General features: G+C 37.7%; 3 protein-coding genes across 3 annotated transcripts; 2 read left to right on the plus strand and 1 right to left on the minus strand.

The window, feature by feature from the left end:
- The first annotated feature begins 2,037 nt into the window (after window positions 1-2,037).
- On the plus strand, window positions 2,038-13,464 carry LOC132616955 (nuclear pore complex protein NUP133). The gene is made up of 8 exons (XM_060331754.1): window positions 2,038-2,389; window positions 4,388-4,512; window positions 4,725-6,554; window positions 9,446-10,164; window positions 10,429-10,581; window positions 10,701-11,031; window positions 11,342-11,409; window positions 12,596-13,464. Exons 1-8 carry the CDS (start codon window positions 2,199-2,201, stop codon window positions 13,148-13,150), a joined length of 3,972 nt encoding a protein of 1,323 aa, XP_060187737.1. The 5' UTR covers window positions 2,038-2,198; the 3' UTR covers window positions 13,151-13,464.
- Window positions 13,465-14,573: 1,109 nt separating this feature from the next.
- Window positions 14,574-16,325, plus strand: LOC132616956 (chlorophyll a-b binding protein 4, chloroplastic). The gene is made up of 2 exons (XM_060331755.1): window positions 14,574-14,794; window positions 15,541-16,325. Exons 1-2 carry the CDS (start codon window positions 14,649-14,651, stop codon window positions 16,190-16,192), a joined length of 798 nt encoding a protein of 265 aa, XP_060187738.1. The 5' UTR covers window positions 14,574-14,648; the 3' UTR covers window positions 16,193-16,325.
- A 4,987-nt stretch (window positions 16,326-21,312) lies between these two features.
- LOC132618119 (uncharacterized) lies at window positions 21,313-23,616 on the minus strand. The gene is made up of 2 exons (XM_060333181.1): window positions 22,033-23,616; window positions 21,313-21,710 (listed from the first exon to the last, which is right to left on the minus strand). The coding sequence occupies exons 1-2, from the start codon at window positions 22,750-22,752 to the stop codon at window positions 21,567-21,569; spliced, it is 864 nt and encodes a 287-aa protein (XP_060189164.1). The 5' UTR covers window positions 22,753-23,616; the 3' UTR covers window positions 21,313-21,566.
- Window positions 23,617-27,150: the final 3,534 nt, after the last annotated feature.

Raw genomic sequence — 27,150 nt, forward strand, 5'->3', positions numbered from 1 at the left:
TCTGGCTAAACATTCATATTTATAGTGTCCTGTGTATTCATGGTGGTGGCTACATAAGCTATGTTCGGGCAAGCCAATATATTTTCTTTTGATTTTGATGTCTCATCTCACCCTCTTGCTTTGTAACCAACACGACACCTATTATGATGTTCATTTAACCTGCTTAAAGCTTTAGTGAATTTATTCTACTTTCTGGTCATTGCAAGTTCAGAGTTAAATATTTTTCAAAGTCTCTTGAAGCTCTGATTTTTTTCTAACTTCTTTATAGTAATTTCATATTCAAGATTATTTTTTATGGATGTCAACTTGACTCTTGCTTGTAGTTTGAATTTTCTTCCTTCAGAGATGACAATGTTCCATCCAATTTGTTGCTTTCATTTGTGACTGTTCCATTAACGTTTTCAAGTTCAGTTTTATACTTTTTAAAAGCTTTACAATCAGATTTTAAACTTAAAAAGAGTTTTAGCCAGTTCATCTTTTTCCAACACTCACAAGATGAAGGTCATTCTTAATGAAAGTACAAGGTTCACTACTTTATTCTTAGATAAGTTCTGAACCCGGGCTTTAAATTGTTCGAGACTTACCTCAGAAGATTCATCATCAGACTCGGAGTCGATCCTAGTCATGAGAGCTATCATTCCAATACCTTTACTTTCATCACTTGATTCTTCATAAGAGGTTTCTCCCCAAGTTTCTTTCATGGCCTATTTAAAGGCCTTCGAAGCAAATCTTTTGCTGCTTCTTGAAATTTGTACGTTCCTTCTTTTGTTCTTTCTTCTACACAATTACCATCATTAGTCACTTCCACCACCACCATCACTATCAGGATCACCCATCTTTACTGTCAATCACTGCCAATCATAAATGTGATCAGTCAGTACCGCTCCAACTACCTTCATTATCACAAACTATAACTATTACCAATCGCCTCCTCCATCACAACATCCACTCTCTATCACTGCCAACCACTATCACTATCATCACCGCACAACCATTTCCACCACCCTTATTGCCAACCATCACCGCTTCCACTCCTACCATACTACCACTATTGTCATCATATATCACCATCAAGTAACCACCAATGAGCTATCAAAAACCACCACATTATAACCTACTAATTTGTGAGTATAAATTAATTTTTATATTTATTAATTTTTTTAATAAAAAACAAATCACAAATATTCATATCTTGAGAATACAAATAACCTCAGTCATTCAGATTTAAATATAATAGTTTAATGTTCAACTATGCATTTATATTTAAACATTTTCATTAATGTATGGTTTTGTATGAAACCATGTTTGTTTCTATTGTTCTTAAAATTATGTGGTATGGTATTGTAAATCCGTGATTCATCACATGGTTATATAATCATGAAAAGTCTCAATTTTTGTAACCACGGATTTGATGATTTTTTCGTGATTACGTATTTCATTTCCCATTATACCCCACCCTCCACCATCCTCCCGACCACTCACCCCCACCCCACCACTCACCCTCACCCTGCCACTGCCCCACCCTCCACCATTCACCCCACCCCACCCCACCCCTACCCTACCACCCACCCCCAACCCCTGCCCTACCATCCAACCCCACCCCCACGCTACCACCCACTACCCCATCATCATCCCACAACCATCCACTTCACACCACCCACCCCTCCACCACCCGCTACCCTCACCACTACCAACCCCACGACTACTCACCCCCACCATACCAGTCACTACCCCACCCTCATCCCACAACCACCCACCCTCCACCACCCCCACTCACTATCTACTTATTTTTTAAAGTTTCTATTTTATTCTTTATCTGAGTTTTATTAATATATATAAACTAATTTCTAATTAAGAGTTACGGATATTTTAGTAAACTTACAAGTTATTATACAGTACCATACAGTCAAACCAAACAATATAAATGTACAATCTATTCAAACATTGTGTTTATTAAAACAACACAATACAATACAACACCGTACTGTAACATACCATACTGCGCATTAATAAACCACGAGAAACAACCATCCAAACAGAGGGTAAGCCGCTGCCACATTTTAAAAAATTGTAAAAAGTCTCTTCAGGTTCTAATCTCCTGCTACTAGTAGTATAGTACTATATACTATATATTTTAGCATTCGCCATTAGAGAGTGGCAAGCAAAACCGTTTAAACCCTAGTCTTATTAACGAAAAAATGTTTTCACCGGGAACAAAGAGATCAAATTTCAAAAAGAGTGGCCGGGAAAAACCTAGTACCGGCGGTTCACCGGTAACGCCGTTAACGGAGAATAGAAGGGCGGTTGATGATAATTCACCGGCTATACCTAATCGACCTAACACTGGTACTCCTGCTCCTTGGGCTTCTCGTCTTTCCGTTCTCGCCAGGTAATTTACATTATTACATTCTCTATATATATGTGTACATAAATTGAAGTGATAATGGTAAGATAACACACATGAACTATCAGCATTTATGTATTAAAACACGCCTAGTTGAGTGGATGGTGATAGTTCAGGTAGGCAAAAGGGAAAAATTGCACGAGTGTGATCTAGTGGTCAGTGAAGTGGGTTGAGCTCTCACAAAAACACTAGGTGATTCTTCTCATCTGTTCTAGCCAGGGTGGATAGAGGTATCTGGTACCTGTTGTTGCTGCTCGGATGTGGCAGGTATCCCATGGGGAATTAGTTGATGTGCGCGAAAGCTGACCCTGATACCACAGTTACCAAGAAAAATTAAAAGAAAGGGGGAAAAATTGATAGGTGACCTAGTCAGCTTCGAGTTGTGTTTTAATACATAGATGGTGATGGTTCAGGTAGGAAAAGGGAACATAAAGATAGTTCAGGTAGGACAAGGGAACAACTGATAGTTGGGGTGTGAAACTGATAGTTCAGATGTGTTTTTGTCCATTAACTCTAAATTGAACTACTGCTGATGTTTATCTTATTACGAATTCCTACTTGCTACTCGAAATCTACATTTCTAGTTTAGGTATACTGTAGGCTGTAAAATTGCTACTTAATAATCCTGGTGTTACTACTGATTGCATTTGTGGCTATATAATTAGCTACATTATATGTGTATATGTGTAAATAATTTGAACTACCGTTGATGTTTATCTTATTGCGAATTGGTACTTGAAATCTACATTTCTAGTTTAGGTATAGAGTTAATGGTCAAAAACACACCTGAACCGTTACTTTTTCTCGAACTTCATATCCGAACTATCAGTTGTTCCCTTTTTTGACCCGACTATCATCATGTTCCCTTTTTTGACCCGACTATCATCATGTTCCCTTTTCCTACCTGAACTACCACCATGTACTCTTTTCCTACATGAACTATCACCAACTATGTATTAAAACACACCTCAAAGCTAACTAGGCCAACGATCAGTTGTTCCTACTTGAACTATCACCATCTACTCAACCAGGTGTGTTTTAGTATATAGATGGTGATAGTTTAGGAAAAGGGAACAAATGATAGTTGCGTGTGAAACTCGCAAAAAAGTGATAGTTCTGGTGTTTTTTGACCATTATCTCTTAGGTATATTGTAGGCTGTAAAGTTGCTGTTTAATAGTCTTGGTGTTACTATTGATTGCATATGTGACTCTATAATTAGCTAAATGTGATTCCTTGTTTTCATTTTACTTTTGCTTTTTGTTCGTTATTGCATTTGTTTTCAGATTATGCAAATCTGTTCAGTTTTTCGTTTTGTTGTTCATACATTTATACTTGGATTCCATGTGTACTGTGTGAGAAGTAAAATGGAATTCCCAGTGTTGTGCGCTTAAAGTGCGCTTAAGCCCTGAAGCAAGGCTCAAAACATGTTGAGCACTTTGTCTCGCTTAATGTGCGCTTCAGTGTCGTCATCAAGGCTCTAAGACAAACTTTTCCTAGCGAATGAGCGTTTCTTGAAGAGGCTACACTAAACACTTGATATCTCATTTTATCTTAAAAAAATATCAATTTCTTTGTGCATATATTTATTATTCATGCTTTTTAATGTTAGTTTTTGGATTAAACATGTATATTTGTATTTTTCTCCATTTGCGCCTTTTTTCATTAGAGCTCACATTTTATTTGCGCTATGCACTTAAAGCCCCAATGGACCCTACAACATTTTTGTGCTTTTGATAACATTGGATTTCCCTAACTAGTTCGTTTTACTGATCCATGGACCACTATATTTAAAGATTACAGTGTCAAATCTTGCCTATTTATTCATATTCAGCTTGCTTTCTCGGAAACAAATGTGTGGTTGCGCATGCACATTTATTAGCAGGATGGTTGTCATTAGTAGATTGTTAATGAAGGGATATAAGTTGCAGAAGTATATTTGAATGGAAACTGATTAAGATAGTTTTTGTTGTTAATTATCATAGAATCCCACCTGCAAAGAAGAGTGATAAAGGTGAAGAGACCGATCCAATTCAACCTGTCTATGTTGGAGAGTTCCCACAAGTCCTACGTGATGAACAGGCAGTTTTGCTTCAGAAATATGCTCCTGGTTAGTCAATGAGCTGATATTCTATCATATATGCGTTCACTTTTTGTCAGTACCGCTTTCAGAAAATAGTTATTCTTGGTTGTGCCCCCTTTTTCCATAATTAAGATAAAGTAATAAATTCCAATATTCCAGTGCTTTGAATGCCTGCTCTAAAATGGAGTGTGATCTTCTTGAGTGATTGATTTTGAGACTGCACATGTGTTTTTGTTAAGGTAATGCGTCCATCTCCGGTGGAATGGATAAGGAAACTTCCTTGGCATGGATTATATGTGGAAGCAAACTCTTTATCTGGAGTTACCTATCACCAGCAGCTTCTAGGAACTGCGTTGTTCTTGATCTTCCTTCGACAATGTCAGAAAATGAAGATATTGGAAAATCTTCTAATGATTGGTTAGTTTGTCTCATCAGTTGGGATAGGAGTACCGAAAAAGTAGCTAGACAGTGCAGTTCTGCTGGTATTATTGCCTGTAACCGGAAAACTCGAAATCTCATATACTGGGCAGATATCTACTCTGCAGCTCGGAATGAACCAGTAGTAAGTTTTCCTGAGGAGTCTGAGGTGAGTTTTTCTACTTCTGATGTGAAGGGCACCCCAACCAAGTTGCGGCACCAGAATAAACCTGGGAGCAGTGTTACTCGTTCAAATTCTCTCAACTGTTTGATTGCTTGTGCTGTCCCCGAGACTCATCACAGTCATGCCTCTGTTGCTCTTGCTTGTAGTTCTAATGGCGAACTTTGGCAATTCGTCTGCAGCCCCAGTGGTATTCAGCGCAGAAAGATTGATCAGGACATGGTTAGTAAGAGCTCTCAAGGAAGTGATGGTGGGCAATTCTTTGGAGGCAGGGGCTACCCTAGGTCGCTGGTTTGGCAGTCTCTTTCCCATTCTTTGAACAAGTCCAACAGACAGTTCCTTTTATTGACAGATCATGAAATACAATGTTTTGCTATTGAACTTTCTCCCTCGTTCGATGTTTCTAAGATCTGGAGTCATGAAATTGTTGGCACTGATGGTGATCTGGGTATCCAGAAGGATCTGGCTGGGCAGAAGCGAATCTGGCCTCTGGATTTGCAGATTGATAATGACGGCAAGGTTATTACTATTCTCATTGCAATTTTTTGCAAGGACCGGGTCACCAGCTCAAGCTACACTGAGTATTCACTTCTAACCATGCAATACAAATCTCGGGTGAATGTCTCCTCAGAATGTGTAAAGCCACATGAAAGGATTTTAGAGAAAAAGGCTCCTATCCAAGTGATAATTCCTAAAGCTAGAGTTGAGGATGAAGAGTTTTTATTCTCTATGAGATTGAAGGCTGGGGGTAAACCAGCCGGTTCAGTGATCATACTTTCTGGTGATGGCACTGCAACTGTATCACATTACGGGAGAAATTCTACCCGGCTTTATCAATTTGATCTACCATATGATGCTGGAAGAGTTCTTGATGCTTCAGTTTTCCCTTCAGCTGATGGCGAGGATGGAGCTTGGGCTGTACTAACTGAAAAAGCTGGAGTCTGGGCTATACCTGAGAGGGCGGTTTTACTTGGTGGAGTTGAACCACCGGAGAGAAGTTTGTCACGTAAAGGAAGCTCTAATGAGAGGTCATCGCTGGAAGAGAGGAAAAACCTATCTTTTGCAGGTAATATTGCTCCAAGAAGGGCTACTTCAGAAGCATGGGATGCTGGAGATAAACAAAGGCCTGGTCTAACTGGAATTGCACGCCGAAATGCTCAAGATGAAGAATCTGAAGCTTTACTAAATCAGCTTTTCCATGATTTTCTTTTATCTGGGCATGCGGATGGTGCTTTCGATAAACTGAAGACATCAGGGGCATTTGAAAGAGAGGGCGAAACAAATGTTTTTGCAAGGACAAGCAAATCAATTGTGGATACCCTTGCAAAGCATTGGACTACCACCAGAGGTGCTGAGATTGTGACTTCGTCTGTCGTGTCCTCGCAACTTTTGGAGAAGCAGCAGAAGCATAAAAGATTCCTTCAATTCCTGGCTTTATCCAAGTGCCATGAAGAACTGTGTTCTAGACAGAGTATGATCTCTTTGCCATATTATATTTGCTTTTTCCTCTTAGGCCTCCAAATGTGGTTGAACTATAAGTGTATTTGGTATAACGGAATTAATTTTCCATGGAAATATTTTCCTCTAACATTTTTCATCATTTGGGTGGTAAGTGATTAATATCTGATGGAAAAAAATATTTAAATATTCAATAATTATAATAATAATTGCAATTCGGTGAATGTTCTGATGAATTTTTTGTGTGCTAAAGATTAGTTGTACTAAAGTTTAATAATAATGTCTGATTGATTGTTGGAGCAGGTAATTTGAAGTTAAAAGTTAAAGATAGTTCTACAGAAAATGACTTATGCCTTTAAGTGAGGGAAGCATGTCATTTTCCCTATTTGAATTAAAAATATTTTCCTTAGAAGACATTTTTTGGTAACGAAACATAAGTAAATGACTTCCTCGGGGAAAAGAACATGTCTTGGAAAATAACTTTCGCCTTTACCGACAACACCCTAAGTTTGACATGATTTATTATATGTAGAATCAGCGTCAACGGGGTTCTAGTTTTAACTCTTCTTTTGCTTTGATATGACTAAGTTCATCATCAAGGGAAGCCCATTTCAACCATGCCTTGGCAGAGGCTTCCTGGAATTAGTCATGGCCTTTCTCATAATTGTCCTCGTTTAGATTGGGGATTCAAGAAGACAACTTCTCTCATGGAACTAAACGCATAGCAACTACTAAACATAAAATTGTTTGCAATTATTGTAAGTCAATTAAATTTATTAATTCAATAAAATGGGTGTCGATAGATAGTTCCATTTAAATTTAGTGATACCTTTTCAATTTATTTTTTTGGTGATAGTGACTGAAAAAAAGGCTATATATTATTAAGAATGAGAATTTTATGTATCGAAATATGGATTATATGTCTTTTGGTTTTTTAGACAAGGGTTATTGTCATAAGTAGGGGTTTTGGTGGGTGGGTGGGGGGGGGGGGGGGGTTGAGCTGAATTTGGGTGGGTCAAAATGGGCTGAGTTAATAACTGTGCCGGGCTGAGATGAGTTGGGTCAAGGTGTGTGATAAACAATGGGTCCAATGCCAACCATTGCAACTCTTACGTAGGTTTAATTTCTTTGTTTTTTTCTAATGTTTAATTACCTTTTTTTTTTTTTTTAATTATTGCTGAATACAACATATCAAATAAAAAATTCCTCAAAAATATTTTGACAAAGTTTCTAATGGGTCAATTTAGCCCAAATCAGCCCAACTTTTAGATGACGAACTGGGCGGGTCAAAATGAGCCGAGTTAATAAATGGGCATGTCATTAACCCGCCTATTCTTGGGCGGGTTGGACGGAGCGGACATGTTTTATGGGCTAATTTTGCCACCCCTTTCATAAGCATTGTTTTTTGCTACTGAGATAAAATATCTTTTACAATGTTGAGTTGCAATTTTGTACTGAGAACTGAATAGGGAATAGGAGCGAAGCTTCTTAGTGATTCCACTGGAATCTTGTTTCATGCACTACATGCTATCTGAGCGAGCAAGTTAAAATTGGACCCCTAGGTTTAATGTTATTAGTGCTTTTCTTAAGGCTAAATTTGTATGGTATGATAATGGAGGTGAATATAAGTTTTATAAAAAAGAGAAAGATGTTTGACTTGAAAATTCACCAGCCAGTCTCTAATTACTATACATCACTGTAAGTTATGGCTGCACTTTTCTGCAAAAGTAGGTCCAAATGGATGCTGACCATTGGCAATCTTCACTGGCAGTTAGAGCATTGAACTTGCCAGTAAAAAGCGGTTTTCACACTCTTTTAGTCATCCTTGTCACTCATCTTTTCATGCCATCACTGGATCCGGTTGTTCTGCCATTACTATGTGAATTGCTTGTCAAATGTTTTTAACATGTGACACTAAAATAATTTTAAAGTTGTTTTTTCATGTCTTGTTTGATGGCTCTTGGATAGGGATGGCAACGAGGCGGGGGCAGGGCGGGCTGAGCCTTCACCCGCAAAATCTACTCCCTCCCTTCCCCCTCCATGCATGTTTTTTTGTTATTTTTTTAATCTAGAGGCTAAATCAAGATTTAATATTATTGTAGTGAAAAAAAAACTCAGAACGTAGATTGCAAGTAAAAAAGAAAGAGAAGTCATGGAATCATTGATATAATGCTGGGTTTTGTAGTTCTTCCTTTTGTAGGATATAATGTGTTAGAGAGTGACAAGCCATTAGGTGAAGAAAACTACATAGATATATACACACCGACACACATATTAATATTTTATCCACTCTATTATTGTTTACCTATAGTTGGTCCTCCGTTAGTTTCAACCGAGAATACAAAGAAACAGAATTTACAATCTAAAGGTTAGTTATTCATGGCTCACAAAGTACATGTTCTAAAGAATAGTTTAGAGAATGAAATCTGTATATAAAGCAAAAGAAACGTTATAATGCACAAAGAACTGAAGGGTACAATCAGTGGATTTATATTCCCTCAAATGCAGCAATGTTTCTATGTCCAGTAGCATCACCTGTAAATTAGATTTTCAAAAAATTGTTCAACCCGCCCCGCACAGGGTCAGCCCCCCCCCCCCCCCCCCCCCCCCAAAACCAACCCCCCGCCATCCCTACTCATGGAGACCATAGGTTATGACAAAGCAAGTCAGACTATCTAGCTTCCAATTGTCCTTGAATGGTCTAAATTAGGATGATCAATTACAGTCCTTATTACCATTAATAAGTAGTTATTGCGAGGATGGTAATTGTTTACCTTAACTGCAATAGTATAAGTTAATGACTGCAAAAGCAGATTGTCCACATGCTTTTATATGTAACTTATATGCTAATGGATTTTGTTCTCTTAGAAAGCATAGGCCTAAGAGTTTTAAATTCTGTGCCAGGGCATGCTTTGCATATTATCATGGAACATGGTGAAAAGCTTGCTGGCATGATCCAATTGAGGGAGCTGCAGAACAAGCTCAATCAGAACCGTGCCTCAGGAGCTGGTGCTTATTCAACTACTGAGATGTCTGTTTCTGGTTCCCTGTGGGATGTCATCCAATTAGTTGGCGAAAGAGCTCGCCGAAGAACAGTTCTTTTGATGGATAGGGATAATGCTGAAGTTTTCTACAGTAAGGTCTCAGATCTTGAAGAATTTTTTTGTTGCTTAGAGAGAGACCTCGATTACATTATCAGTGAAAAGATGACAGTTTCTGTTCTCTTTCAAAGAGCATGTGAACTCTCCAGTGCCTGTGTGACTTTGCTTCGCACAGCCATGACATGCAGAAATGAAAATCACCTTTGGTATCCTCCGTCTGAGGGCTTGACACCATGGACTTGTCAAGAAAAGGTGCGGAATGGGCTCTGGAGCCTTGCATATTTTATGCTTCAACTGGTGAAGGAAAACAATTCCCTGGATGATACCATAAAATTAGATTTTCATTCACACCTTGAAGTGCTATCTGATGTATTATTGGAAGCATATGCTGGTGCTATCAGTGCGAAAGTTGAGCGTGGCGAAGGACACAAAAGTCTGTTAGATGAGTTCTGTAATAGAAGAGATGCACTATTGGAATGTCTTTACCAGCAAGTGAAAAATTTAGTTGAAGGCAAACTGCAGGTTGATCTCTCTTTACCTCTTATTCATTTCTCTTGGAAGGTTTGATTTACAGTATACCCAGCAAAAAAAAAAAACAGAGAGAGAGAGAGAGAAGAAAACGCAATAGGTCCTTTTTCTCCCTTGTACTTGTCTGTTAGTGTTCATATATGTAATAAATGGAGTTACCTAAGGATAAGATATTCTTGAACAGGAATACGGTATGAAGTCTTATCCCAGTCCCCTTTTTTTTTTTTTTTTTGCTCAAACATATATAAATCCATGCAGGGTTTGGGTGAAGCAGCTGAGGAGCAAAAGTCAGAGATTTTTGGAAAGCTTTCCTCAGGCTTGTTGTCTATTGCAAAAAGACACGAAGCTTATAAAACTCTATGGAGTGTGTGCTGTGATCTCAACAATGCTGAACTACTTAAAAATCTTATGGTAAAAATTTATCTGTTGTGTGTTTTGCTTGTTCTTATTTCTAGTAGTAAGCTGGTTGTAGATCACTTGGTTCTTTAGATGTTTGCCTACTTCTGCTTTAAAAGCTTTTGCTTGTGCAGCATGACAGCATGGGACCTAAACGAGGCTTCAGTTACTTCGTGTTTCAACAACTGTATGACAACAGACAGTTCTCTAAGCTTATGAGACTTTGGGAGGAGTTTCAGGAAGAGCTAGCAATATTTTTAAAACAGCATCAGGATCTCCTTTGGCTTCATGAAATACTCCTTCATCAATTTTCTGAAGCTTCTGAAACTCTACATGTTTTGGCTCTTTCACAAAATGATAGCTCTGCTATGGATACTGAAACGGACTCATTTGACACCACCACAGAAACAAGTTTGGTGGAAAGAAGGCGGTTTCTGAATCTCTCCAAGGTTGCTGCATTGGCAGGTATTCTTTCCTTTAACTATGTAAACGAAGAAATGTATAAAGTTTTTGATGAGGTTTGGTAAAAGTTTCCAACTGAAAAAAATGTACCATATGGTAAAAATGGCTGATTTAATTACATTATATCAGTTAATTCCAGATTGGTTATAACTATTTGAGCTTGTTGATATTCTTCATCTTCTTCATTTTCCATGTGTTTTTTGGACCTTTGACTTTTAGAATTCAACAAATTTCATATTTCCAATTTATCATTTTCATATTGCTTCTATGCTTTCTACTGGCGACAACTTATGTTTACTTCATCCCTTGGTAGGAAGAAGTGCTAATTTTGAAACAAAGGTGAAGCGCATAGAGGCTGATTTAAAGATTCTGAACTTGCAGGTATCATTTTAATTTTTTGCTTATTCGGTTATTGTGCTGAGGATTTCTGTGTCACCACAGTATAAGTTGCTCTTTTCTGAACAGAATTTGTACAATGATAAAAATACAAGTTATTAGGACATTAGCTATAACGCTAGCAGTGACTACTCAAAGTCAAGCTTACTATCTTGTAGGTTGTTACACTTAATATAAAAATGTGTTGTATGATTTACTGTATCGGCCATGATTTAGTTGCAGAACAGTAATTATTTTGTCATGTCAAACTTGGGGTATTGGCTGTTCTAACTTCTACATATTGATCTACAGGATTAAACAGAACATAGGGGTTTGTATGGACTTTAGTTATCATAAGAACTTCCAAAATTCTATATTTGAGGGGAAGGGATGTGGAACATAATCCTGTAGTTTGGAAGTAGAGGTAGATGATCGCAGGCTAATGGCTGGTAATAATGGGAAAAGAAAAAGTTCTTGTTTGAAGTATTTATGGAATAAATTAAGGTAGAAATCTGGACAGAGTGCTTTATCTATGTATTCACTGACTTGAGAAGTTTTACACCTAGTAAAACTAGAAGCAACCGGAGACGGCTTTTCTAGAAGAAAGATTTGAAAAGCTAATAGGAAATGAGAGGTAATGAGAGGTTTTTTCTTAGTTCTGTGGTTGAACAGCCAAATTCAGTGCCCCAACCAGGCAAATGCAACCAGTTAGTGCCCCACTTTCCCTTTTTGTTAATGTTGCTTGTTTTTTTCTTTTAATGGTCCAGTTGCTCACTTGGTGGTTGTGGCGAGGGAACTCTGATAGATGAATATCCTCTCTCGCTCTCTCTCTCTCTCTCTCTCTCTCTGTGTTAACTATATATTTTTCAAAATAGTGGTGTCGTTTGGGGCAGTTTGCGCACAACTCAACTATTACATCGGGTACTTGCTACCTCCCATAGGCACAGAGATCAGGTAGCTTTGCCCACTAAGGCTTAGGCAGATGGAAAGAAATGACCGAGCATTTTTTCGTTTCTATTGGAATTTGAACCTTGACGTCCAAGGTTTTCACCCAATTCATTGAACGCTAAGTCACACCCTTGGGTGTCTCTGTTAACCATATCATTGTGCTTGATCACTTGGTCTGTGTGTGTGTGTGTGTGTGTTGTGTATCTGCAGGCTTCTCTTATTGTCAATTTTACTTCTCTTGCAGGAAGAAATAATGAAACTCCTTCCGGACGATGAAAGGCAAAATATTAACCAGCGCCTTCTTCCTCCAGTGGATCTTATTGAATTGTGCCTTAAAACTCAGGATAGGGATCTTTCTTTGAGAGTCTTTGACATTTTTGCGTGGACCAGCTCCTCTTTTATCAAGTCTAATGCAAGCCTCTTGGAGGACTGCTGGAGAAATGCCTCCAATCAGGACGACTGGGAGAGGCTATATCAAGCTTCTGTAGACAAGGGGTGGGGTGATGAGGAGACTTTGAGCATTCTAAAAGACACCATTCTTTTCCAGGCTTCCAGCAGGTGCTATGGCCCCAAAGCTGAAACTTTTGAGGGCAATTTCCAGGAAGTGCTGCCGCTGAGGCTGGAAAATTCTGAGCATGTGTCTGTAAAGAACATGGGATCCTCCGTGGAAGTATTCCTGATGCAGCACAAGGATTATCCTGATGCTGGCAAGCTGATGCTCACAGCGGTTATGCTAGGAAGTGTTCACTCCGATACTATTAGTATTGTGGAAGAGGAGGGACCTACCCCAATGGAGTGATTTTTATAGTAATCTGAATGATTGAGGGGAATTTGAGCTAACCCTGCATAATTGTAGTATTTCTTTTGCTGGTTGAGCAGCTTGAGCTGTAGTTTTTCAACACCGACCAATGAAATTGTATATGGCAGTTATGTTTCTTATCAGTGGCCATTGTAGTTAAATCAATCTAGGGTGAGTACTTGGTGGTTTTAAACAAAGTTGGTAGAATGATTGATGAGTAGTGTTGGAACATTGGATGGTTTTAAGAGTTCTTACAAGTCAACAGGCAGGAGAGATTTCTCCTTGTAAATTTAGTTAAAATGTGCTTATGATTTTCTTGGGAAAAAAATTATTTTTGCCTATTTTCCTAGGAGGGTTTTGCTGTCACTCAGGAATTCTGCGTGTTATCACAAATCCAGGGTATTTTAGCTTGATGACGACAACTATTAGTCAGGCATCTGAGTTTCAGAGAGTTTTATAGTCTTTGTAAAGAAAGAACAAAAAACCAGTGCATTTCGTATAGATTGCGTCTTGTTTCCACACTGTTACAGCAAAGGAGTGCATTTCTTGATATTGAATCACACTTGATGGGAGGCGTGATTGGTTTTAAATCACGGGAAAAGGACCAAAACTACCCCCAACTATTCAAAATAAAAAAAGAGTCAACTCATATTAAACTACCCCCGAAGGAATATGAGATGCTACATAAACGTTACGCTCCAAAAGCTTTTCTAAAGAGTTCCAAGTGAGAGTACACTTGGAAAAAAAATGAGTAAATAGGTTAAAACTTGCTTAAACTATTATTGTTGTACAAATTTCATACCTAAATTATTGGATTTGACAGATATCCCCTGAATTCATAAATTCGTTGTGCTATTTTTAAGACTTTTGTCATATCCCACATGCCTCTCAATAAGTTATCTCAAATGTTTTGCTACATATTCAACTAATAGGAACTTCAAATAATTTAAGTACGAATATCGCAAAATAGTGATAGATTAGAGGGTTTTTAACCTATTCACCTCAATAGAAAAATTATGCCTCCTGTTTGATTTTTGTCCCGAAAAATGCTGACCGTTAGTATATTGGCTCATTTTAACCTCAAAACTTTACAGATTCCATATCATATTAATATCCACATAAAATAATTTTCATTTGCTGAGGTGGAGATACAAGTTGGATATTGTTGGGTCTTGTATAACAGGTTCATTGTACATTTGCGAGAAATTCCCTTAAAACACCTCAGTGGCTGCATATCTGAAAACTGAAAGAAAAATCTCACCCAACAGATGTTGTAACGCCACGTGGCAGAACAGAGGCCTCTATCTGCCATAGGAAAATCACAAGGGAAATCCAAATACATAACATGAACCAATCAGCCATTGCTGACTTGTACATATGTAATCCTCAAAATCCATTATTTTGCATATATAGCCACCTAGCTCCCTCTTCCTTTCATATCATAAAAAAGAAAAAGAAAAAGAAAAAGAAAAAAAGAGCTTCTTTGAAGTAAGGAGAAATGGCCACTTCTGCAATTCAACAATCTGCATTTGTTGGGCAGGCAGTTGGTAAATCACAGAATGAGCTTGTTAGGAAAATCGGCAGCTTCAATGGTGGCCGTTTTACCATGAGGCGTACCGTTAAAAGTGCTCCTCAAAGCATCTGGTATTTCTTTCATTTCAAATTTAATTCTTCATCTAATATACCTTTTATACTATTCTTTTGATACTTAATCGTGATGTACGTGTTAGTTTGCGCGCACCTTGACGAGGTTAATTAGCACAATTATTAGGTAACTCTGTGACGTATGAGAAGAAATTGTTTTTGCCTCTGTTGAGATATGAACTTGAAATCTAGTATTTTTCAACCACTTTACTGATCACTAACCATGCTGAGTCCTTTGAAAAAAAAAAAAAAACTAATTTTAGAGAAATCATTATCTAATCTGCACTTAACACACGCACACACACAAAAAAAATGAATGAAGATTGTGATCATTCAACGTCACACTACAATTACACCAACTAATTGGAAGCAAAAAGTAGTGATGTATCCAAAACCTAGAAGCAATGAGTTCTACTGTTTTTGATGCATATATATAGTTTTATTCTTACACATATATGTAAATACTATATAAAAAAAGTATGTATTTTAGGATAGATGCAAAGATTTTCTGCTAAACTTCTGGTGTTTACTCTATATTTTCCATTGGCAAAAGAGTCTTTATTACTATCGTGCAATATAATTGAAGCTCTTGCACTATATAATAGCATATGGTTGCTCTAGGAATTTTTTCATACATGTAAAACTAGCCATCAATTGGTTGCGCTTTATAATAACATCTAATCTAGTAAATTTGAGCGTCTTTTTTACATGAATTTTGATTTTGACATGGTTCATTGATCAAATAGGTATGGAGAAGACCGCCCAAAATACTTGGGCCCATTCTCTGAGCAAACCCCATCATACCTCACCGGTGAGTTCCCAGGTGACTACGGATGGGACACTGCTGGACTCTCAGCTGACCCAGAGACATTCGCCAGAAACCGTGAGCTTGAGGTGATCCACTGTCGTTGGGCCATGCTTGGTGCTTTGGGCTGTGTCTTCCCTGAAATCCTTGCCAGGAACGGTGTCAAATTCGGTGAAGCTGTTTGGTTCAAGGCTGGAGCCCAAATCTTCTCCGAAGGTGGACTTGACTACCTCGGTAACCCAAACCTCGTCCACGCCCAGAGCATCCTCGCCATTTGGGCTTGCCAAGTTGTCCTTATGGGCTTTGTTGAAGGATACAGAGTTGGTGGAGGCCCACTTGGTGAGGGTCTTGATAAGATCTACCCAGGAGGTGCCTTCGACCCACTTGGTTTGGCTGATGATCCCGAGGCTTTTGCTGAATTGAAGGTGAAGGAAATCAAAAATGGACGTTTGGCTATGTTCTCTATGTTTGGATTCTTCGTTCAGGCTATTGTTACAGGAAAGGGCCCAATTGAGAACCTCTTTGACCACGTTAATGACCCAGTGGCCAACAATGCTTGGGCTTTCGCCACAAACTTTGTTCCCGGAAAGTGAAATAATTAGTATGTAATCTTGTTAAATTTGGGCTAATGAAGTTTTATGCTTTGTGAAAGATTGGCTTGTATCTTGATGCACTATTTAACTTGCTGATGTTTTACCAACATATAGTGATGTTTCTCAGTGTTCTCATTTTGTCTTTTTACTCTAAAGTATGATATTCGCTTTGCCGTTCTAACATTTTTTTGCGTGGAATACCCTTCAAAGGCGCTGGTCTTTAATTTTTAACCCTCTAATTCTGGTATTTAATTTTTACCCTTTCGCTTAAAAAAGTGGCCGAAAATATTTCGAGGTTCTGGGTTCGAACCTCCGCTCAATCAAAAAGAAAAAAGAATTTCACAAGTCAAGGCTTTCGCGAAACCTCTGCCTTAAGGCCTAATTTTGGGAAAAAGTTTATCTTAAGGCGAACCCTGCCTTAAGACCTAACTTTTGCCCGAATAGGCCTACTTTTGCTACGGAACTCTGTCTTGCGATTTTTTTTTTAACTGAATCGGGATCGAACCCAAAACCTCGGGGTATTAGACGAAGGACAAAAATTAAAGACCACACCCGAATAAGGCCAATCGTGCAAATTGCCCCAGTTCTAATTATCACATTTTGGTTACTGAATTCTGCACGCAATGACCTTCGAATTCTACATTAGAAACACAACTATATAGTTTTCTAAAAATAGAACTAGCGTACAAGTATGTTTTCTTATCCATGGTAGAGATATCACGCATGTTTTCTTATCCATGGTAGAGATATCACCTTAAATGAAAACGAAAAATATGAAAAATTAAGGATTAAATCATGAACATGTACTGTTCAGGTGGCAGCAGAAGTCCTTTACATGGAACTCGGAAGCATTCTGAGGAAATAAATTCCTCAAATTGATTTTTTAGTAGATAGATTCATGCCATTAATTTGATAAGAATAGTGAGCGCAAAGCATTAGTCTGATCAGAGGCGGAGTGAGAATTTTAACTAATTGCATTCAAAATATAAAAAAATAAATACATCAAGAATTGAAGGAGATTTAACATATAATATATATATATGTATATATATACATACATACACACACATAATAAAATTTAACCTATCTAACACAGTGTGTCTTCGACGAATGAGTGTCAATTGATTCACCTTGGACAAGTATAGCTCCACCACTGAATCTGCATAAGGAAATTGAAGAACTGTTGTTATTCAGAGAAATCAATAAGTAGTGAAATGGAGAAGATGATTGAGAGAAGGAGATAAGATTGAGAGGAAGAAGAAGATTTATTCATCAAAGCTTGAAATGATAAAATGTACAATAACCACCTTATATAGTGATCAACTTAGCAGAACTAACTAAGTAGGATATTAACTAACTTTAATGACACTTAACTGATTTTAATTAACTCTACTTACTGCATTAAGATATTTACAGAATTGCCCTTCTATACATATTTAAGTGACACCAACACTCCCCCGCAAGTTAGGTGGGGAGAAATGTTCAAAACACTCAACTTGCTTTTGAGATACTCATGTTGAACCTTGGTTAACCCTTTTGTAAAGATATTAGCTAGTTGATCCTTTGTGTTGATGTACTAAGTAGTTATGAGACATTGTTGAATTTTTTCCCTTACAAAGTGCCAATCTATTTCAACATGTTTTGTCCTCTCATGAAAGACAGGATTTGCAGCTATTTGCATTGCAGCCTTGCTGTCACTAAACACTGTAGCTAGTTGTGAAACATTCAATCCCAAATCATTTAGCAGACCTATAAGACAAGTAAGTTCAGTTGTAGTTGATGCAAGACTCATGTACTCAGCTTCTGCTGAGCTTCTAGAAACTGTGATTTGTTTCTTTGACTTCCAAGATACCAAAGACTCTCCAGTCTTAATCATGAAACTAGTCACAGACTTCCTTGTAAGAGGACAGGCAGCCCATTCTGCATCACAGTATGCAGTGACTGTGTTGTTGCAACTGCTTGATATAAGTAGTCCTTGACCTAGTTGATTTTTGATATACTTCACAATCCTCATTGCAACATCCATATGTATTTTCTTAGGTTGTTGTATAAATTGTCTTAAGGTTTGAACTCCAAATGCTATATCAGGCCTAGTTACTGTCAAATACAGTAACTTGCCAATCAGTCTTTGATAGATTTCCTGATCTACCATAGGATCCTCTTTAGCATTAACTTCACTGTATTCATCAGATTGCTTTAAGTGTTCATCATATTGCCTAGATGTAAGCTGTATGTTGTTGTCAATAGGAGTAGTTGATGGTTTAGCTGCTGACACACCTGCTTTAGAGATGAGTTCTAGAGCATATTTTCTCTAATGCATTGCAATTCCCTTTCTTGATCTGGCAAATTCAATCCCTACGAAATATTTCAACTCTTCAAGATCCTTCATCTTAAAGGCTTGTTGTAAAGAGTCTTTAGTATTCTGAATAAGCTCCATACTGCTCTCAGTGATGAGCATATCATCTACATAGATTAGTACCACTGTAATTCCTTGATATGATTTTCTTATGAATATAGAATGATCATTTTGACTTTGTCTGATGTTAAACTTAGTGAAAGCCTCTGATAACTTTGTATTCCACTGCTTAGGTGCTTGTTTTAATCCATACAAAGATTTAACAAGTCTACATACTGTATTCACCCCCCCCCCCCCGGTGGCTTTTAAATCCTTGTGGCATTTCCATATAAATTCCATCATTCAAATCACCTTGTAAGAATGCATTATAGATATCCATTTGATGGATGTGCCATTGTTTTGTAGCAGCCAAAGCTAACACAGACCTGACAGTTACCATTTTCACAACTGGTGAAAAAAATTCTTGGTAATTTATGCCCTCTTTTTGACTATATCCTTTAGCAACAAGTCTTGCTTTGAATCTTTCAACCTCTCGACTGGCCTTGTATTTGATTTTATATATCCACTTACAACCTATGGTGGGATTCCCCTTTGGCAGTGACACCACATTCTAGGTGTTATTGTTTTCTAATGCTTGGATTTCATCCTTCATAGCTAGTATCTATCTTGGATCCTTACTTGCCTCAACATAATTCTTTGGTTCAGTTTCATGAGATACAACATCAACATAAGCTCTATACTTCTCTGATAGTTGATCATAGCATATATAGTTGTCTAAGCTGTATGGAACATCTTGATGAATGTTCAAGCATATAAAGTCCTTCATCTACACTGGTGATTGTTTACCCCTTGTGGACTGTCTTGTAGAGGTAGTAGGCTGAATAGGTGTTGGTTGGATTGGTATTTGAGGTTGATAGTTCCAAGTGCATTTGTGTTTTGATGATTGTCAAATTGTTTCAGAATCAGATAGAGACCTGGTCTGTAATCTGCTCGCTATGCACCTTGCATTGTCGGCAGAGACAGCTGCAAAGCCGAGCCACTTGCTCCACACAAGTACAGCTGTGAGTTGGCCCATGCTTTAGGTTAAATTTAATAAGTGGTATCTATCCATCCCACATGCTCCCACTATATATAAAACATGATGGCAACATATTGAGTAGACTTGAAAACCTAATCTAAATCGTGCAAAGCTGCCGACACAAGTTCTCAAGATCTCTCAAGAACAAAGTCACCTACAAGTTGAAGAACCTGATCCAGACATAAGTTTTAGTCTAAGTTCTTTATACTGCTGTGAGTCTTTGTTCGTTTGTGCTTAAATTATAAACCTACTATTTTCTTTAAAGGAGGTTGTTTGTAGGTAGATCAAAAGTCTCAAAGGGTGCTTGTTGGAAGTGTCTTTCCTCAAGCTGTTGAGTGGTAGATTAGGCTAGGATTAGTCTAAGTGTATTAGTTTCCTTAGCTAGAGTTAGCTAGGTGGAGTTGCTTGCAAATCGGAGCATTGCAAATGTGGAGGGACTACGGGAGTTAGTTCCTAGGTTGCAAAAGCGTTATTGTAAGGGTGAGGGATTATGGGAGTTAGTTCCTAGCTTACGATAGAGTTGTAACCTAAAGTAGTTCCTAGCTTACGATAGAGTTGTAACCTGAAGTAGTTCCTAGCTTACGGTAGAGTTGTAACCTGAAGTTGCTCGTGTAGTGGAGTTGAAATCCTACTGGGGTAGGTCGTGGTTCTTAATCCCTTGAGCAAGGAGTTTTCCAAGTAAAAATCTTGTGTTGATTCTTGTACTGCACTGCATAAGGGAACTGGTACACAACCAGATCCCTCATATATTGGTTGGTGGATGCACAGCTTACATCAGAGGTATTTGTGAAGGTTGAGGTATTTGTGAAAGATGATCTGGCTGTTGCTGTGTAGTTTGGTTAGCTGGTTGTTGTTGTTGTTGTTGGTTTGATTGATGTTGTGGATTGTCATTAGATTGATGGTGATCATTTTCTGGTGTTTCAAGATTTTGATATCCTTCTTGTGTATCCAGTAATGTTTCAGACTAGTTAGGCTGAGGTTGAGTGATTACACCTGATCCAAACTGAATAGGTGCGGATGAACATTCTTCTGTGTGAAATAGATTTGAATTAGAATCTAGAAATACAGTACTGACTTTCTGCACTTGATTTTGAAATGGAAAAACTCCCTCTTTAAAGGTTACATCCCTGTTGACAAAGAATGAATTGGAAGTTAGATCAAGTAATATATATCCCTTTTGAACCTCAGAATATCCCATATGAACAACTATTTTTGCTCTAGGCATCAGTTTGTCATGTTGATTGATGTCTTTAGCAAAACACAAACATCCTAGTACCTTTAAGTGTTTCAAAGATGGTTTTCTATTATGCCGCTTTTCATACGAGACAAACCATTCAATACTTCACTGGGTAATTTGTTTATAATATAGATTGTTTTAGTATGAAATGCCCCCAATACTTAATATGAATATGTGCCTGAAATCTAATTGCTCTAGTTACTTCTAATATGTATCTATGTTTTCTTTCAGCTACACCATTTTGTTGAGGTGTATATACACATGTAGTCTAGTGTATGATTCTAAGTTGTTTGAACATGCTGTTACACATAAAATTAAGAAATTCAGTGCCATTATCAGTTCTTATCATTTTGACAGATTTCTCAAACTAAGTGTTTGCATAAGTGAAGAATTGTTGTAAAGATACACACACATCAGACTTCTACCTAAGTAAAAATACCCAAGTTAATATAGAACAATCATCAACAATTGTAAGAAAGTATTTATTGCCATCAAATGTTGGAATCTTATAAGGACCCCATAGATCTACATGCAGTAAATCAAAGCAATTAGCACTCATACTAGTACTAGTCTGAAAAGGTAATCTTGTTTGTTTTGCACATGGACACACAATACATTGACTAATGTCATCCTTTATTGTTTGTAAGTTAACAGGTAACAACTTCTTAAGTACTGATACTGATGTGTGACCAAGTCTTTTATGTCATAGACTTATGTTTATTTTGTAGTCATCTCCAACTGTTTGCACTGATAAAGCAATGTTTCTTTGAACTCCATTTTGATCCAGCAGTAGATAAAGTCCAACAACTTCTTTACCAATCTCCTTCACCCTCCCAGTGAAGAGATCCTGAAAAAGGCAAAAAATTAGGAAAGAAAGAAGCAAAACACTACAGTTCTTTGGTTAGTTTAGAGACAACTAGTAAATTGTACTTGAACTTAGGTACATGAAACACATTTGAAATAGTACTATAAGGTGATATAAAAAAAAGAACCAATGTGTGAAATGTGTGTGATATCCCCATTAGGTAAATGAACTCCTTTGGAGTCTGTAGTCTCAACTGTAGTTGTTTTATGAAGCAAATTGAGACAAGATGCCATGTGGTTTGTGGAACCTGTGTCCACTATCCACTCAGGACATTTAGGGGCCAATAAATCCAGATACTGCATACCTTTATCTTCTGCATTTGCAGAATTTGTAACTGGAGTTTAAACACTTGCTGCATTGACAAATGCATTTTCAGCTCCTGACCCATTTGTGTGTGTGTTCCTAGCATTTTAATGATCTGTTCATATTGACTTTTAGTAAATAGTGCACCACAAGTTTGATTCACTTGATCGGTACCAACCATACCAAGATTTTGTTGATTGTATGTAATTATTTGCCCATTATTCTGAGGAACTTGACTCATGTTTCCTCCCATTACAGGCACATTAGTGTTTTGACCATATAGAAACTCATTTCTTCCGTGACTATTATCATCCACATACACATTATAAGCAGCACTATAACCATGACCTGCATTTCCTCCTTTCTTGAACCTATAATCTGATGGATATCCAACCACTTTGAAACAGTTCTCTTTACTGTGTCCTTTCAATTTACACACCTCACAGTATAGATTGTAATTTCTCTTGAACCTTGGATTGCCACCATTTCTTGGATCTTCATTCCCAGTAGCACCTTGAAATCCATTAGTTCTTGAGTACATAGCACCTTCAAAATTACCAGCAGCATTTACAGGATTACTGTCTAGTATGCCAGCATTTGTTGTAGCATTTCTTTGACTTTCATCACTAATTACCATTGAGTATGCTTGGTTTACTAATGGAGTAGGACTCATCATAAGATTTTGACTTCTTGCTTGACTATATGAGTTATTCAATCCCATGAGAAACTGAAACAGTTTCAGTTTTTGCAAATGAATCACAAACTCCTTAGATTTATCACAGTTACATGCAGGGGTTGGAACTAAAGACTCAAACTCTTCCCATAAGTTTTTCAACCTTTAAAAATACACAAATGCAAAGGCATTTCCTTGGGTTAATGTGGCTATTTCTTTATGCAGGTTGAAGGTTCTTGAACCATCAACCTTGGTAAATCTTTCTTGCAATTCAAGCCAAATAGCCCTACAATCTGTAGCATACATGATTTCTCCAAGTAGAATTTTAGAAACAGCATTCATAATCCAAGACAAGACTATTGCATTAACTCTTTCCCAATGACTCCACATGATTTCTGGGAAAGATTCTTTGGTACAACTACCATCTACTAGTCCCATCTTATTTCTACCCAACAGTGCAATTCTCATTGAATTATGCCATAAAGAATAGTTTTCGATACCTGTGAGTTGAAATGAAATAATTTGAATTCCACTCACGTCTGATGGCTGCAAGAACAGTGCATGTGTATAATCCAAACCCAAAGCTTGATTCCCAGAACTTGCATTTTGTGATGAAGAAGCCTCTTTCACGTTTGTAGTTGGAACTGCTCCGGAATTTGTAAATGCACCATTGCCACTTTGTATTCCATTAACCACAGGAACTAATTCGTTTGTCATTATTTTTTATTTCAAGAATTATAGCGGAAGCAAGAACAGAAATTATTCGATTGAGATTATCAGAAATTGAGAATTGACATAGATTTTGAGCCGTGAATCTTTATTGCTCTGATACCATGTTGTTATTCAGAGAAATCATTAAGTAGTGAAATGGAGAAGATGATTGAGAGAAGGAGATAAGATTGAGAGGAAGAAGAAGATTTATTCATCAAAACTTGAAATGATAAAATGTACAATAACCACCTTATATAGTGATCAACTTAGCTTAACTAACTAAGTAAGATCTTAACTAAGTATAATGACACTTAACTAGTCTTAACTAACTCTACTAACTGCATTAAGATATTTACAGAATTTCCCTTCTATACATATTTAAGTGACACCAACAAGAACTTCTTTTGGTATTTAATCTCTCTTTTTTGGATTGGGGGTTGAGTTTGTGTCACGACCCAGCTAGGGGCCGCGACAGGTACCCGGGGCTAACCGCCGAGCACTGCTCGTTCTATTACTCTCCTTAGTCGATTAATGCCTTATCCATTCATACTCAAAACATAGAAAAGATCATAGTTTGTATGAAAACATAAATACTTTTGTATATAGAAAGGTTTAATACATCAAAATAATGAGTGCACATATACATGAAAGATGTGAGACCATGCTACCCACACTACGCATCTACGAGCCTCTACTGACATACTATACAATGGACGGAACAAGACTCCGTCATGCCCAAAATATATACATGCATATGTACCAAAAGAATAATCATAAGCACCTCCGGACAATGGAGTTCTCTCAACGGCTGACAACTCCTAAGTGTCTGGGTCAAGCCCGCCTCCCTGTCTACCTGTGGGCATGAACACAGCGTCCAAAGAAAAGGACGTCAGTACGAACATTGTACTGAGTATGAGAGGCATAATCAATGAAGAAGAACAACAATAGTATAGTAAGAGAATCAATAAGAACATCTGAATCTGAATAATAACCATAAGAGAAGTAATGCATGCTATCTTACTCATACTTATCATAATATCATAAATGCATGACAAGCAAGCTGCCCGTCCATGTCGGAACGGTGTGATAATCAATAATCTGAGCCCGCGTCCGGGGTACCATCTCATGCCGCCCACTAGTGGTGTCTGCCCATGCCCAAAAGGGTCATGGTGTGTCCGTATCGCCGCCCGCCGAAGCGGTGTCTGCCCGGCCAACTAGGCCCGGTGTGAATGCAATCATGACATGCTCATTATAAAAATACTTATACATTATGCTTATCAAAATTTACTTGTTATTACACATGCATAAAGACTCTAGATCAGCTGTATCCCATCGAGGTGACGTAAGGTCGTGTACCCTCGATTTTATTATGGACATACATGAACATCTGCCTCACATTGAAGGGATCAATATATAAGGTGAGTGTGTACAAGGAACAATATCATTTACATCATAGAAACGTCACATCACACCTCTTGACTCGTATAACTATTTGTGATCTTAAGCTCCGGACTTTCCGGGTATAGGAGAATCATGGAAAGAGAGGAAATCATGTCATGGGATTCATGCCATAGAAAGAAAGGGTCTAGCCTCACATACCTTGATCGCTTAGCTAAGTCGTCGTTCACTTGTCTTCCTTCGATGTCACGTCGTCACCTTCACGAGAGAATTTAGGCTCACGTTAGTTAATGGATTACGAGAACGCATCATTATCCCTAAAGAAAACTAGGCGGCATTTCCCTTGTTTCTACTACTTTTCCCCCGTTCTATTTCAACTCCCAAACGTTTACAACAATACTCATAATATTACAAGCAACAATCATTGTTTACACGCCTTAAGTGAAATCCACCATTTTCTTCCAATTTTCCCACATTTAATGGTTTCAGCTCATCATCCTAGTTTTGCTTACTTCACACCCATTCCATGGTCTATACGTTATTTAGAACGTATTCATAATCATAACACATCAACATTCATGATCCCGTGAAATTACTATTCAAGTGTGCCACTATTCACCCATGCAAGACTCATTTTCTATGTTCTTGTACCCCTTTAAGTGTCTAGGTCTTCCAATACCTCACACAACATGAATTGGTCATGAAACTTACCTTGGATGATGGTTGAACAAGCTTTAAGTTGCAATACTTCACTTAGACAAAACCCTAGTTTCACCTTCTTGGGAATTTCTTGACTTAGATGATCCTTTGATGTGTTCTTACACTTGATTTCATGAATTTAGTGTTGTTGGTCTTGATGCTTCTTTAATTCTCTTGGATGAAGTGTTTGGAGGGTTCTAGAAGTCTCTTGAGGTGTATGGATGAAAAATGAAGTGAAATGAAGCTTAAGTCCCTTTTAATGATCACCAAAATCTGATGTTTAATGAACCTTCGTCGGGGTGAACAGTGGTCGTAAACCACAGTTTACGAGCCGTAAACTGGTTTACGAGCCGTAAACTGGTTTACGAGCCGTCCTCCCTGGTCGTATTTAAGCATGTCCAAAACAGAGAAGTTTGGCTGGGGAATATTGCAGTTTACGACCGAGGTTTACGGTCCGTAAACCAGTTTACGGTCCGTAAACCAGTTTACGGGTCGTATACTGGGTCGTATTTAACCATGTCAACACTGGACAGAAAGTTAAAATTCTTAGAACGATGGAGGACGACTGCACTTTACGGTCCGTAAATCATTTTACGGGCCGTATAGTGCCTTCACGACCACTGAGCTGAGAAATTTTCCGTTACCTTCTTATTTCCAAAATTCATGGATCATCACCCCTTACTTAATAAAACACTACACACTCGTACCCTTTGCTGTTCTATCCCTTGTACATGTACGGGGGCTTTTCCAAGGTGTAACAGTTTGGGGAAATGTATGGAAAAGTTTAATAAGAGAAACAACTCAATTTTGAATAAAAAAAAATTATTTCAGCCGAAAATGATGATATACAATAGCCTTCTAATAATTATGTTCGTTTAAGGGGGGGAAAAAATAGGATAGTCCTTTTGCAAATTATGAATTGCGCTCCTTTAACATTCTCACCCAAAGGAGTTGACAAGAAATGTATAACGTGTTAATATGCTATGTCATTGGTAGACAATTTATAAGGAAAAATAGATGGAATAACCATCATCAAAGGTAACAATAGAGTGGCAAGTAATTATCTATGCTTAATTATAGGTAAGAAATTTAAGTCCAAGGACTAGAGTCGCCTTTAGTAGAAAGCGTTTTACCTCTAAAATGGGACTTTCTAACACAAATTAGAACCAATAAGCCTGAAGGAAGTACTCCAAAATGGGAATTCCCAGCATGAATGCGAACCAATTCGGCCTATAGTATATATCAAACGTCGCATAAAAAACTAAAAAATAAGAAGTATAATTGAGTAAATAATTAGAATTTTTACTTGGTGTAGCTTCTTCTAAGAGGTAATTATTGATATAACTACCTCTTAATTTATTTATATTTAGTAGCTACAGTGATTTTGTAAATTACCATTCGTAGCTACACCAAAATACATAAAGTTGGAGTGGCTGAAGTGGTTATTGAGCGAGGCTCTCACCCTACCCGCTCAGGTTTGAACCTAGCTAACAATATTTCTTTTCTTACATATTTTCCCTAGCTTCTTCTCCTTGTATTTGAGTGTATTTCGCCATATGTATTTGGTTCATATTTGTATCTATATGTATTTGGCCTGAATGTATTTCGTCATATGTATTTGGCCTGAATGTATTTCGT

The sequence above is a fragment of the Lycium barbarum genome, chromosome 11 (genome assembly GCF_019175385.1).
Source record: "Lycium barbarum isolate Lr01 chromosome 11, ASM1917538v2, whole genome shotgun sequence".
NCBI lineage: Eukaryota > Viridiplantae > Streptophyta > Magnoliopsida > Solanales > Solanaceae > Lycium > Lycium barbarum.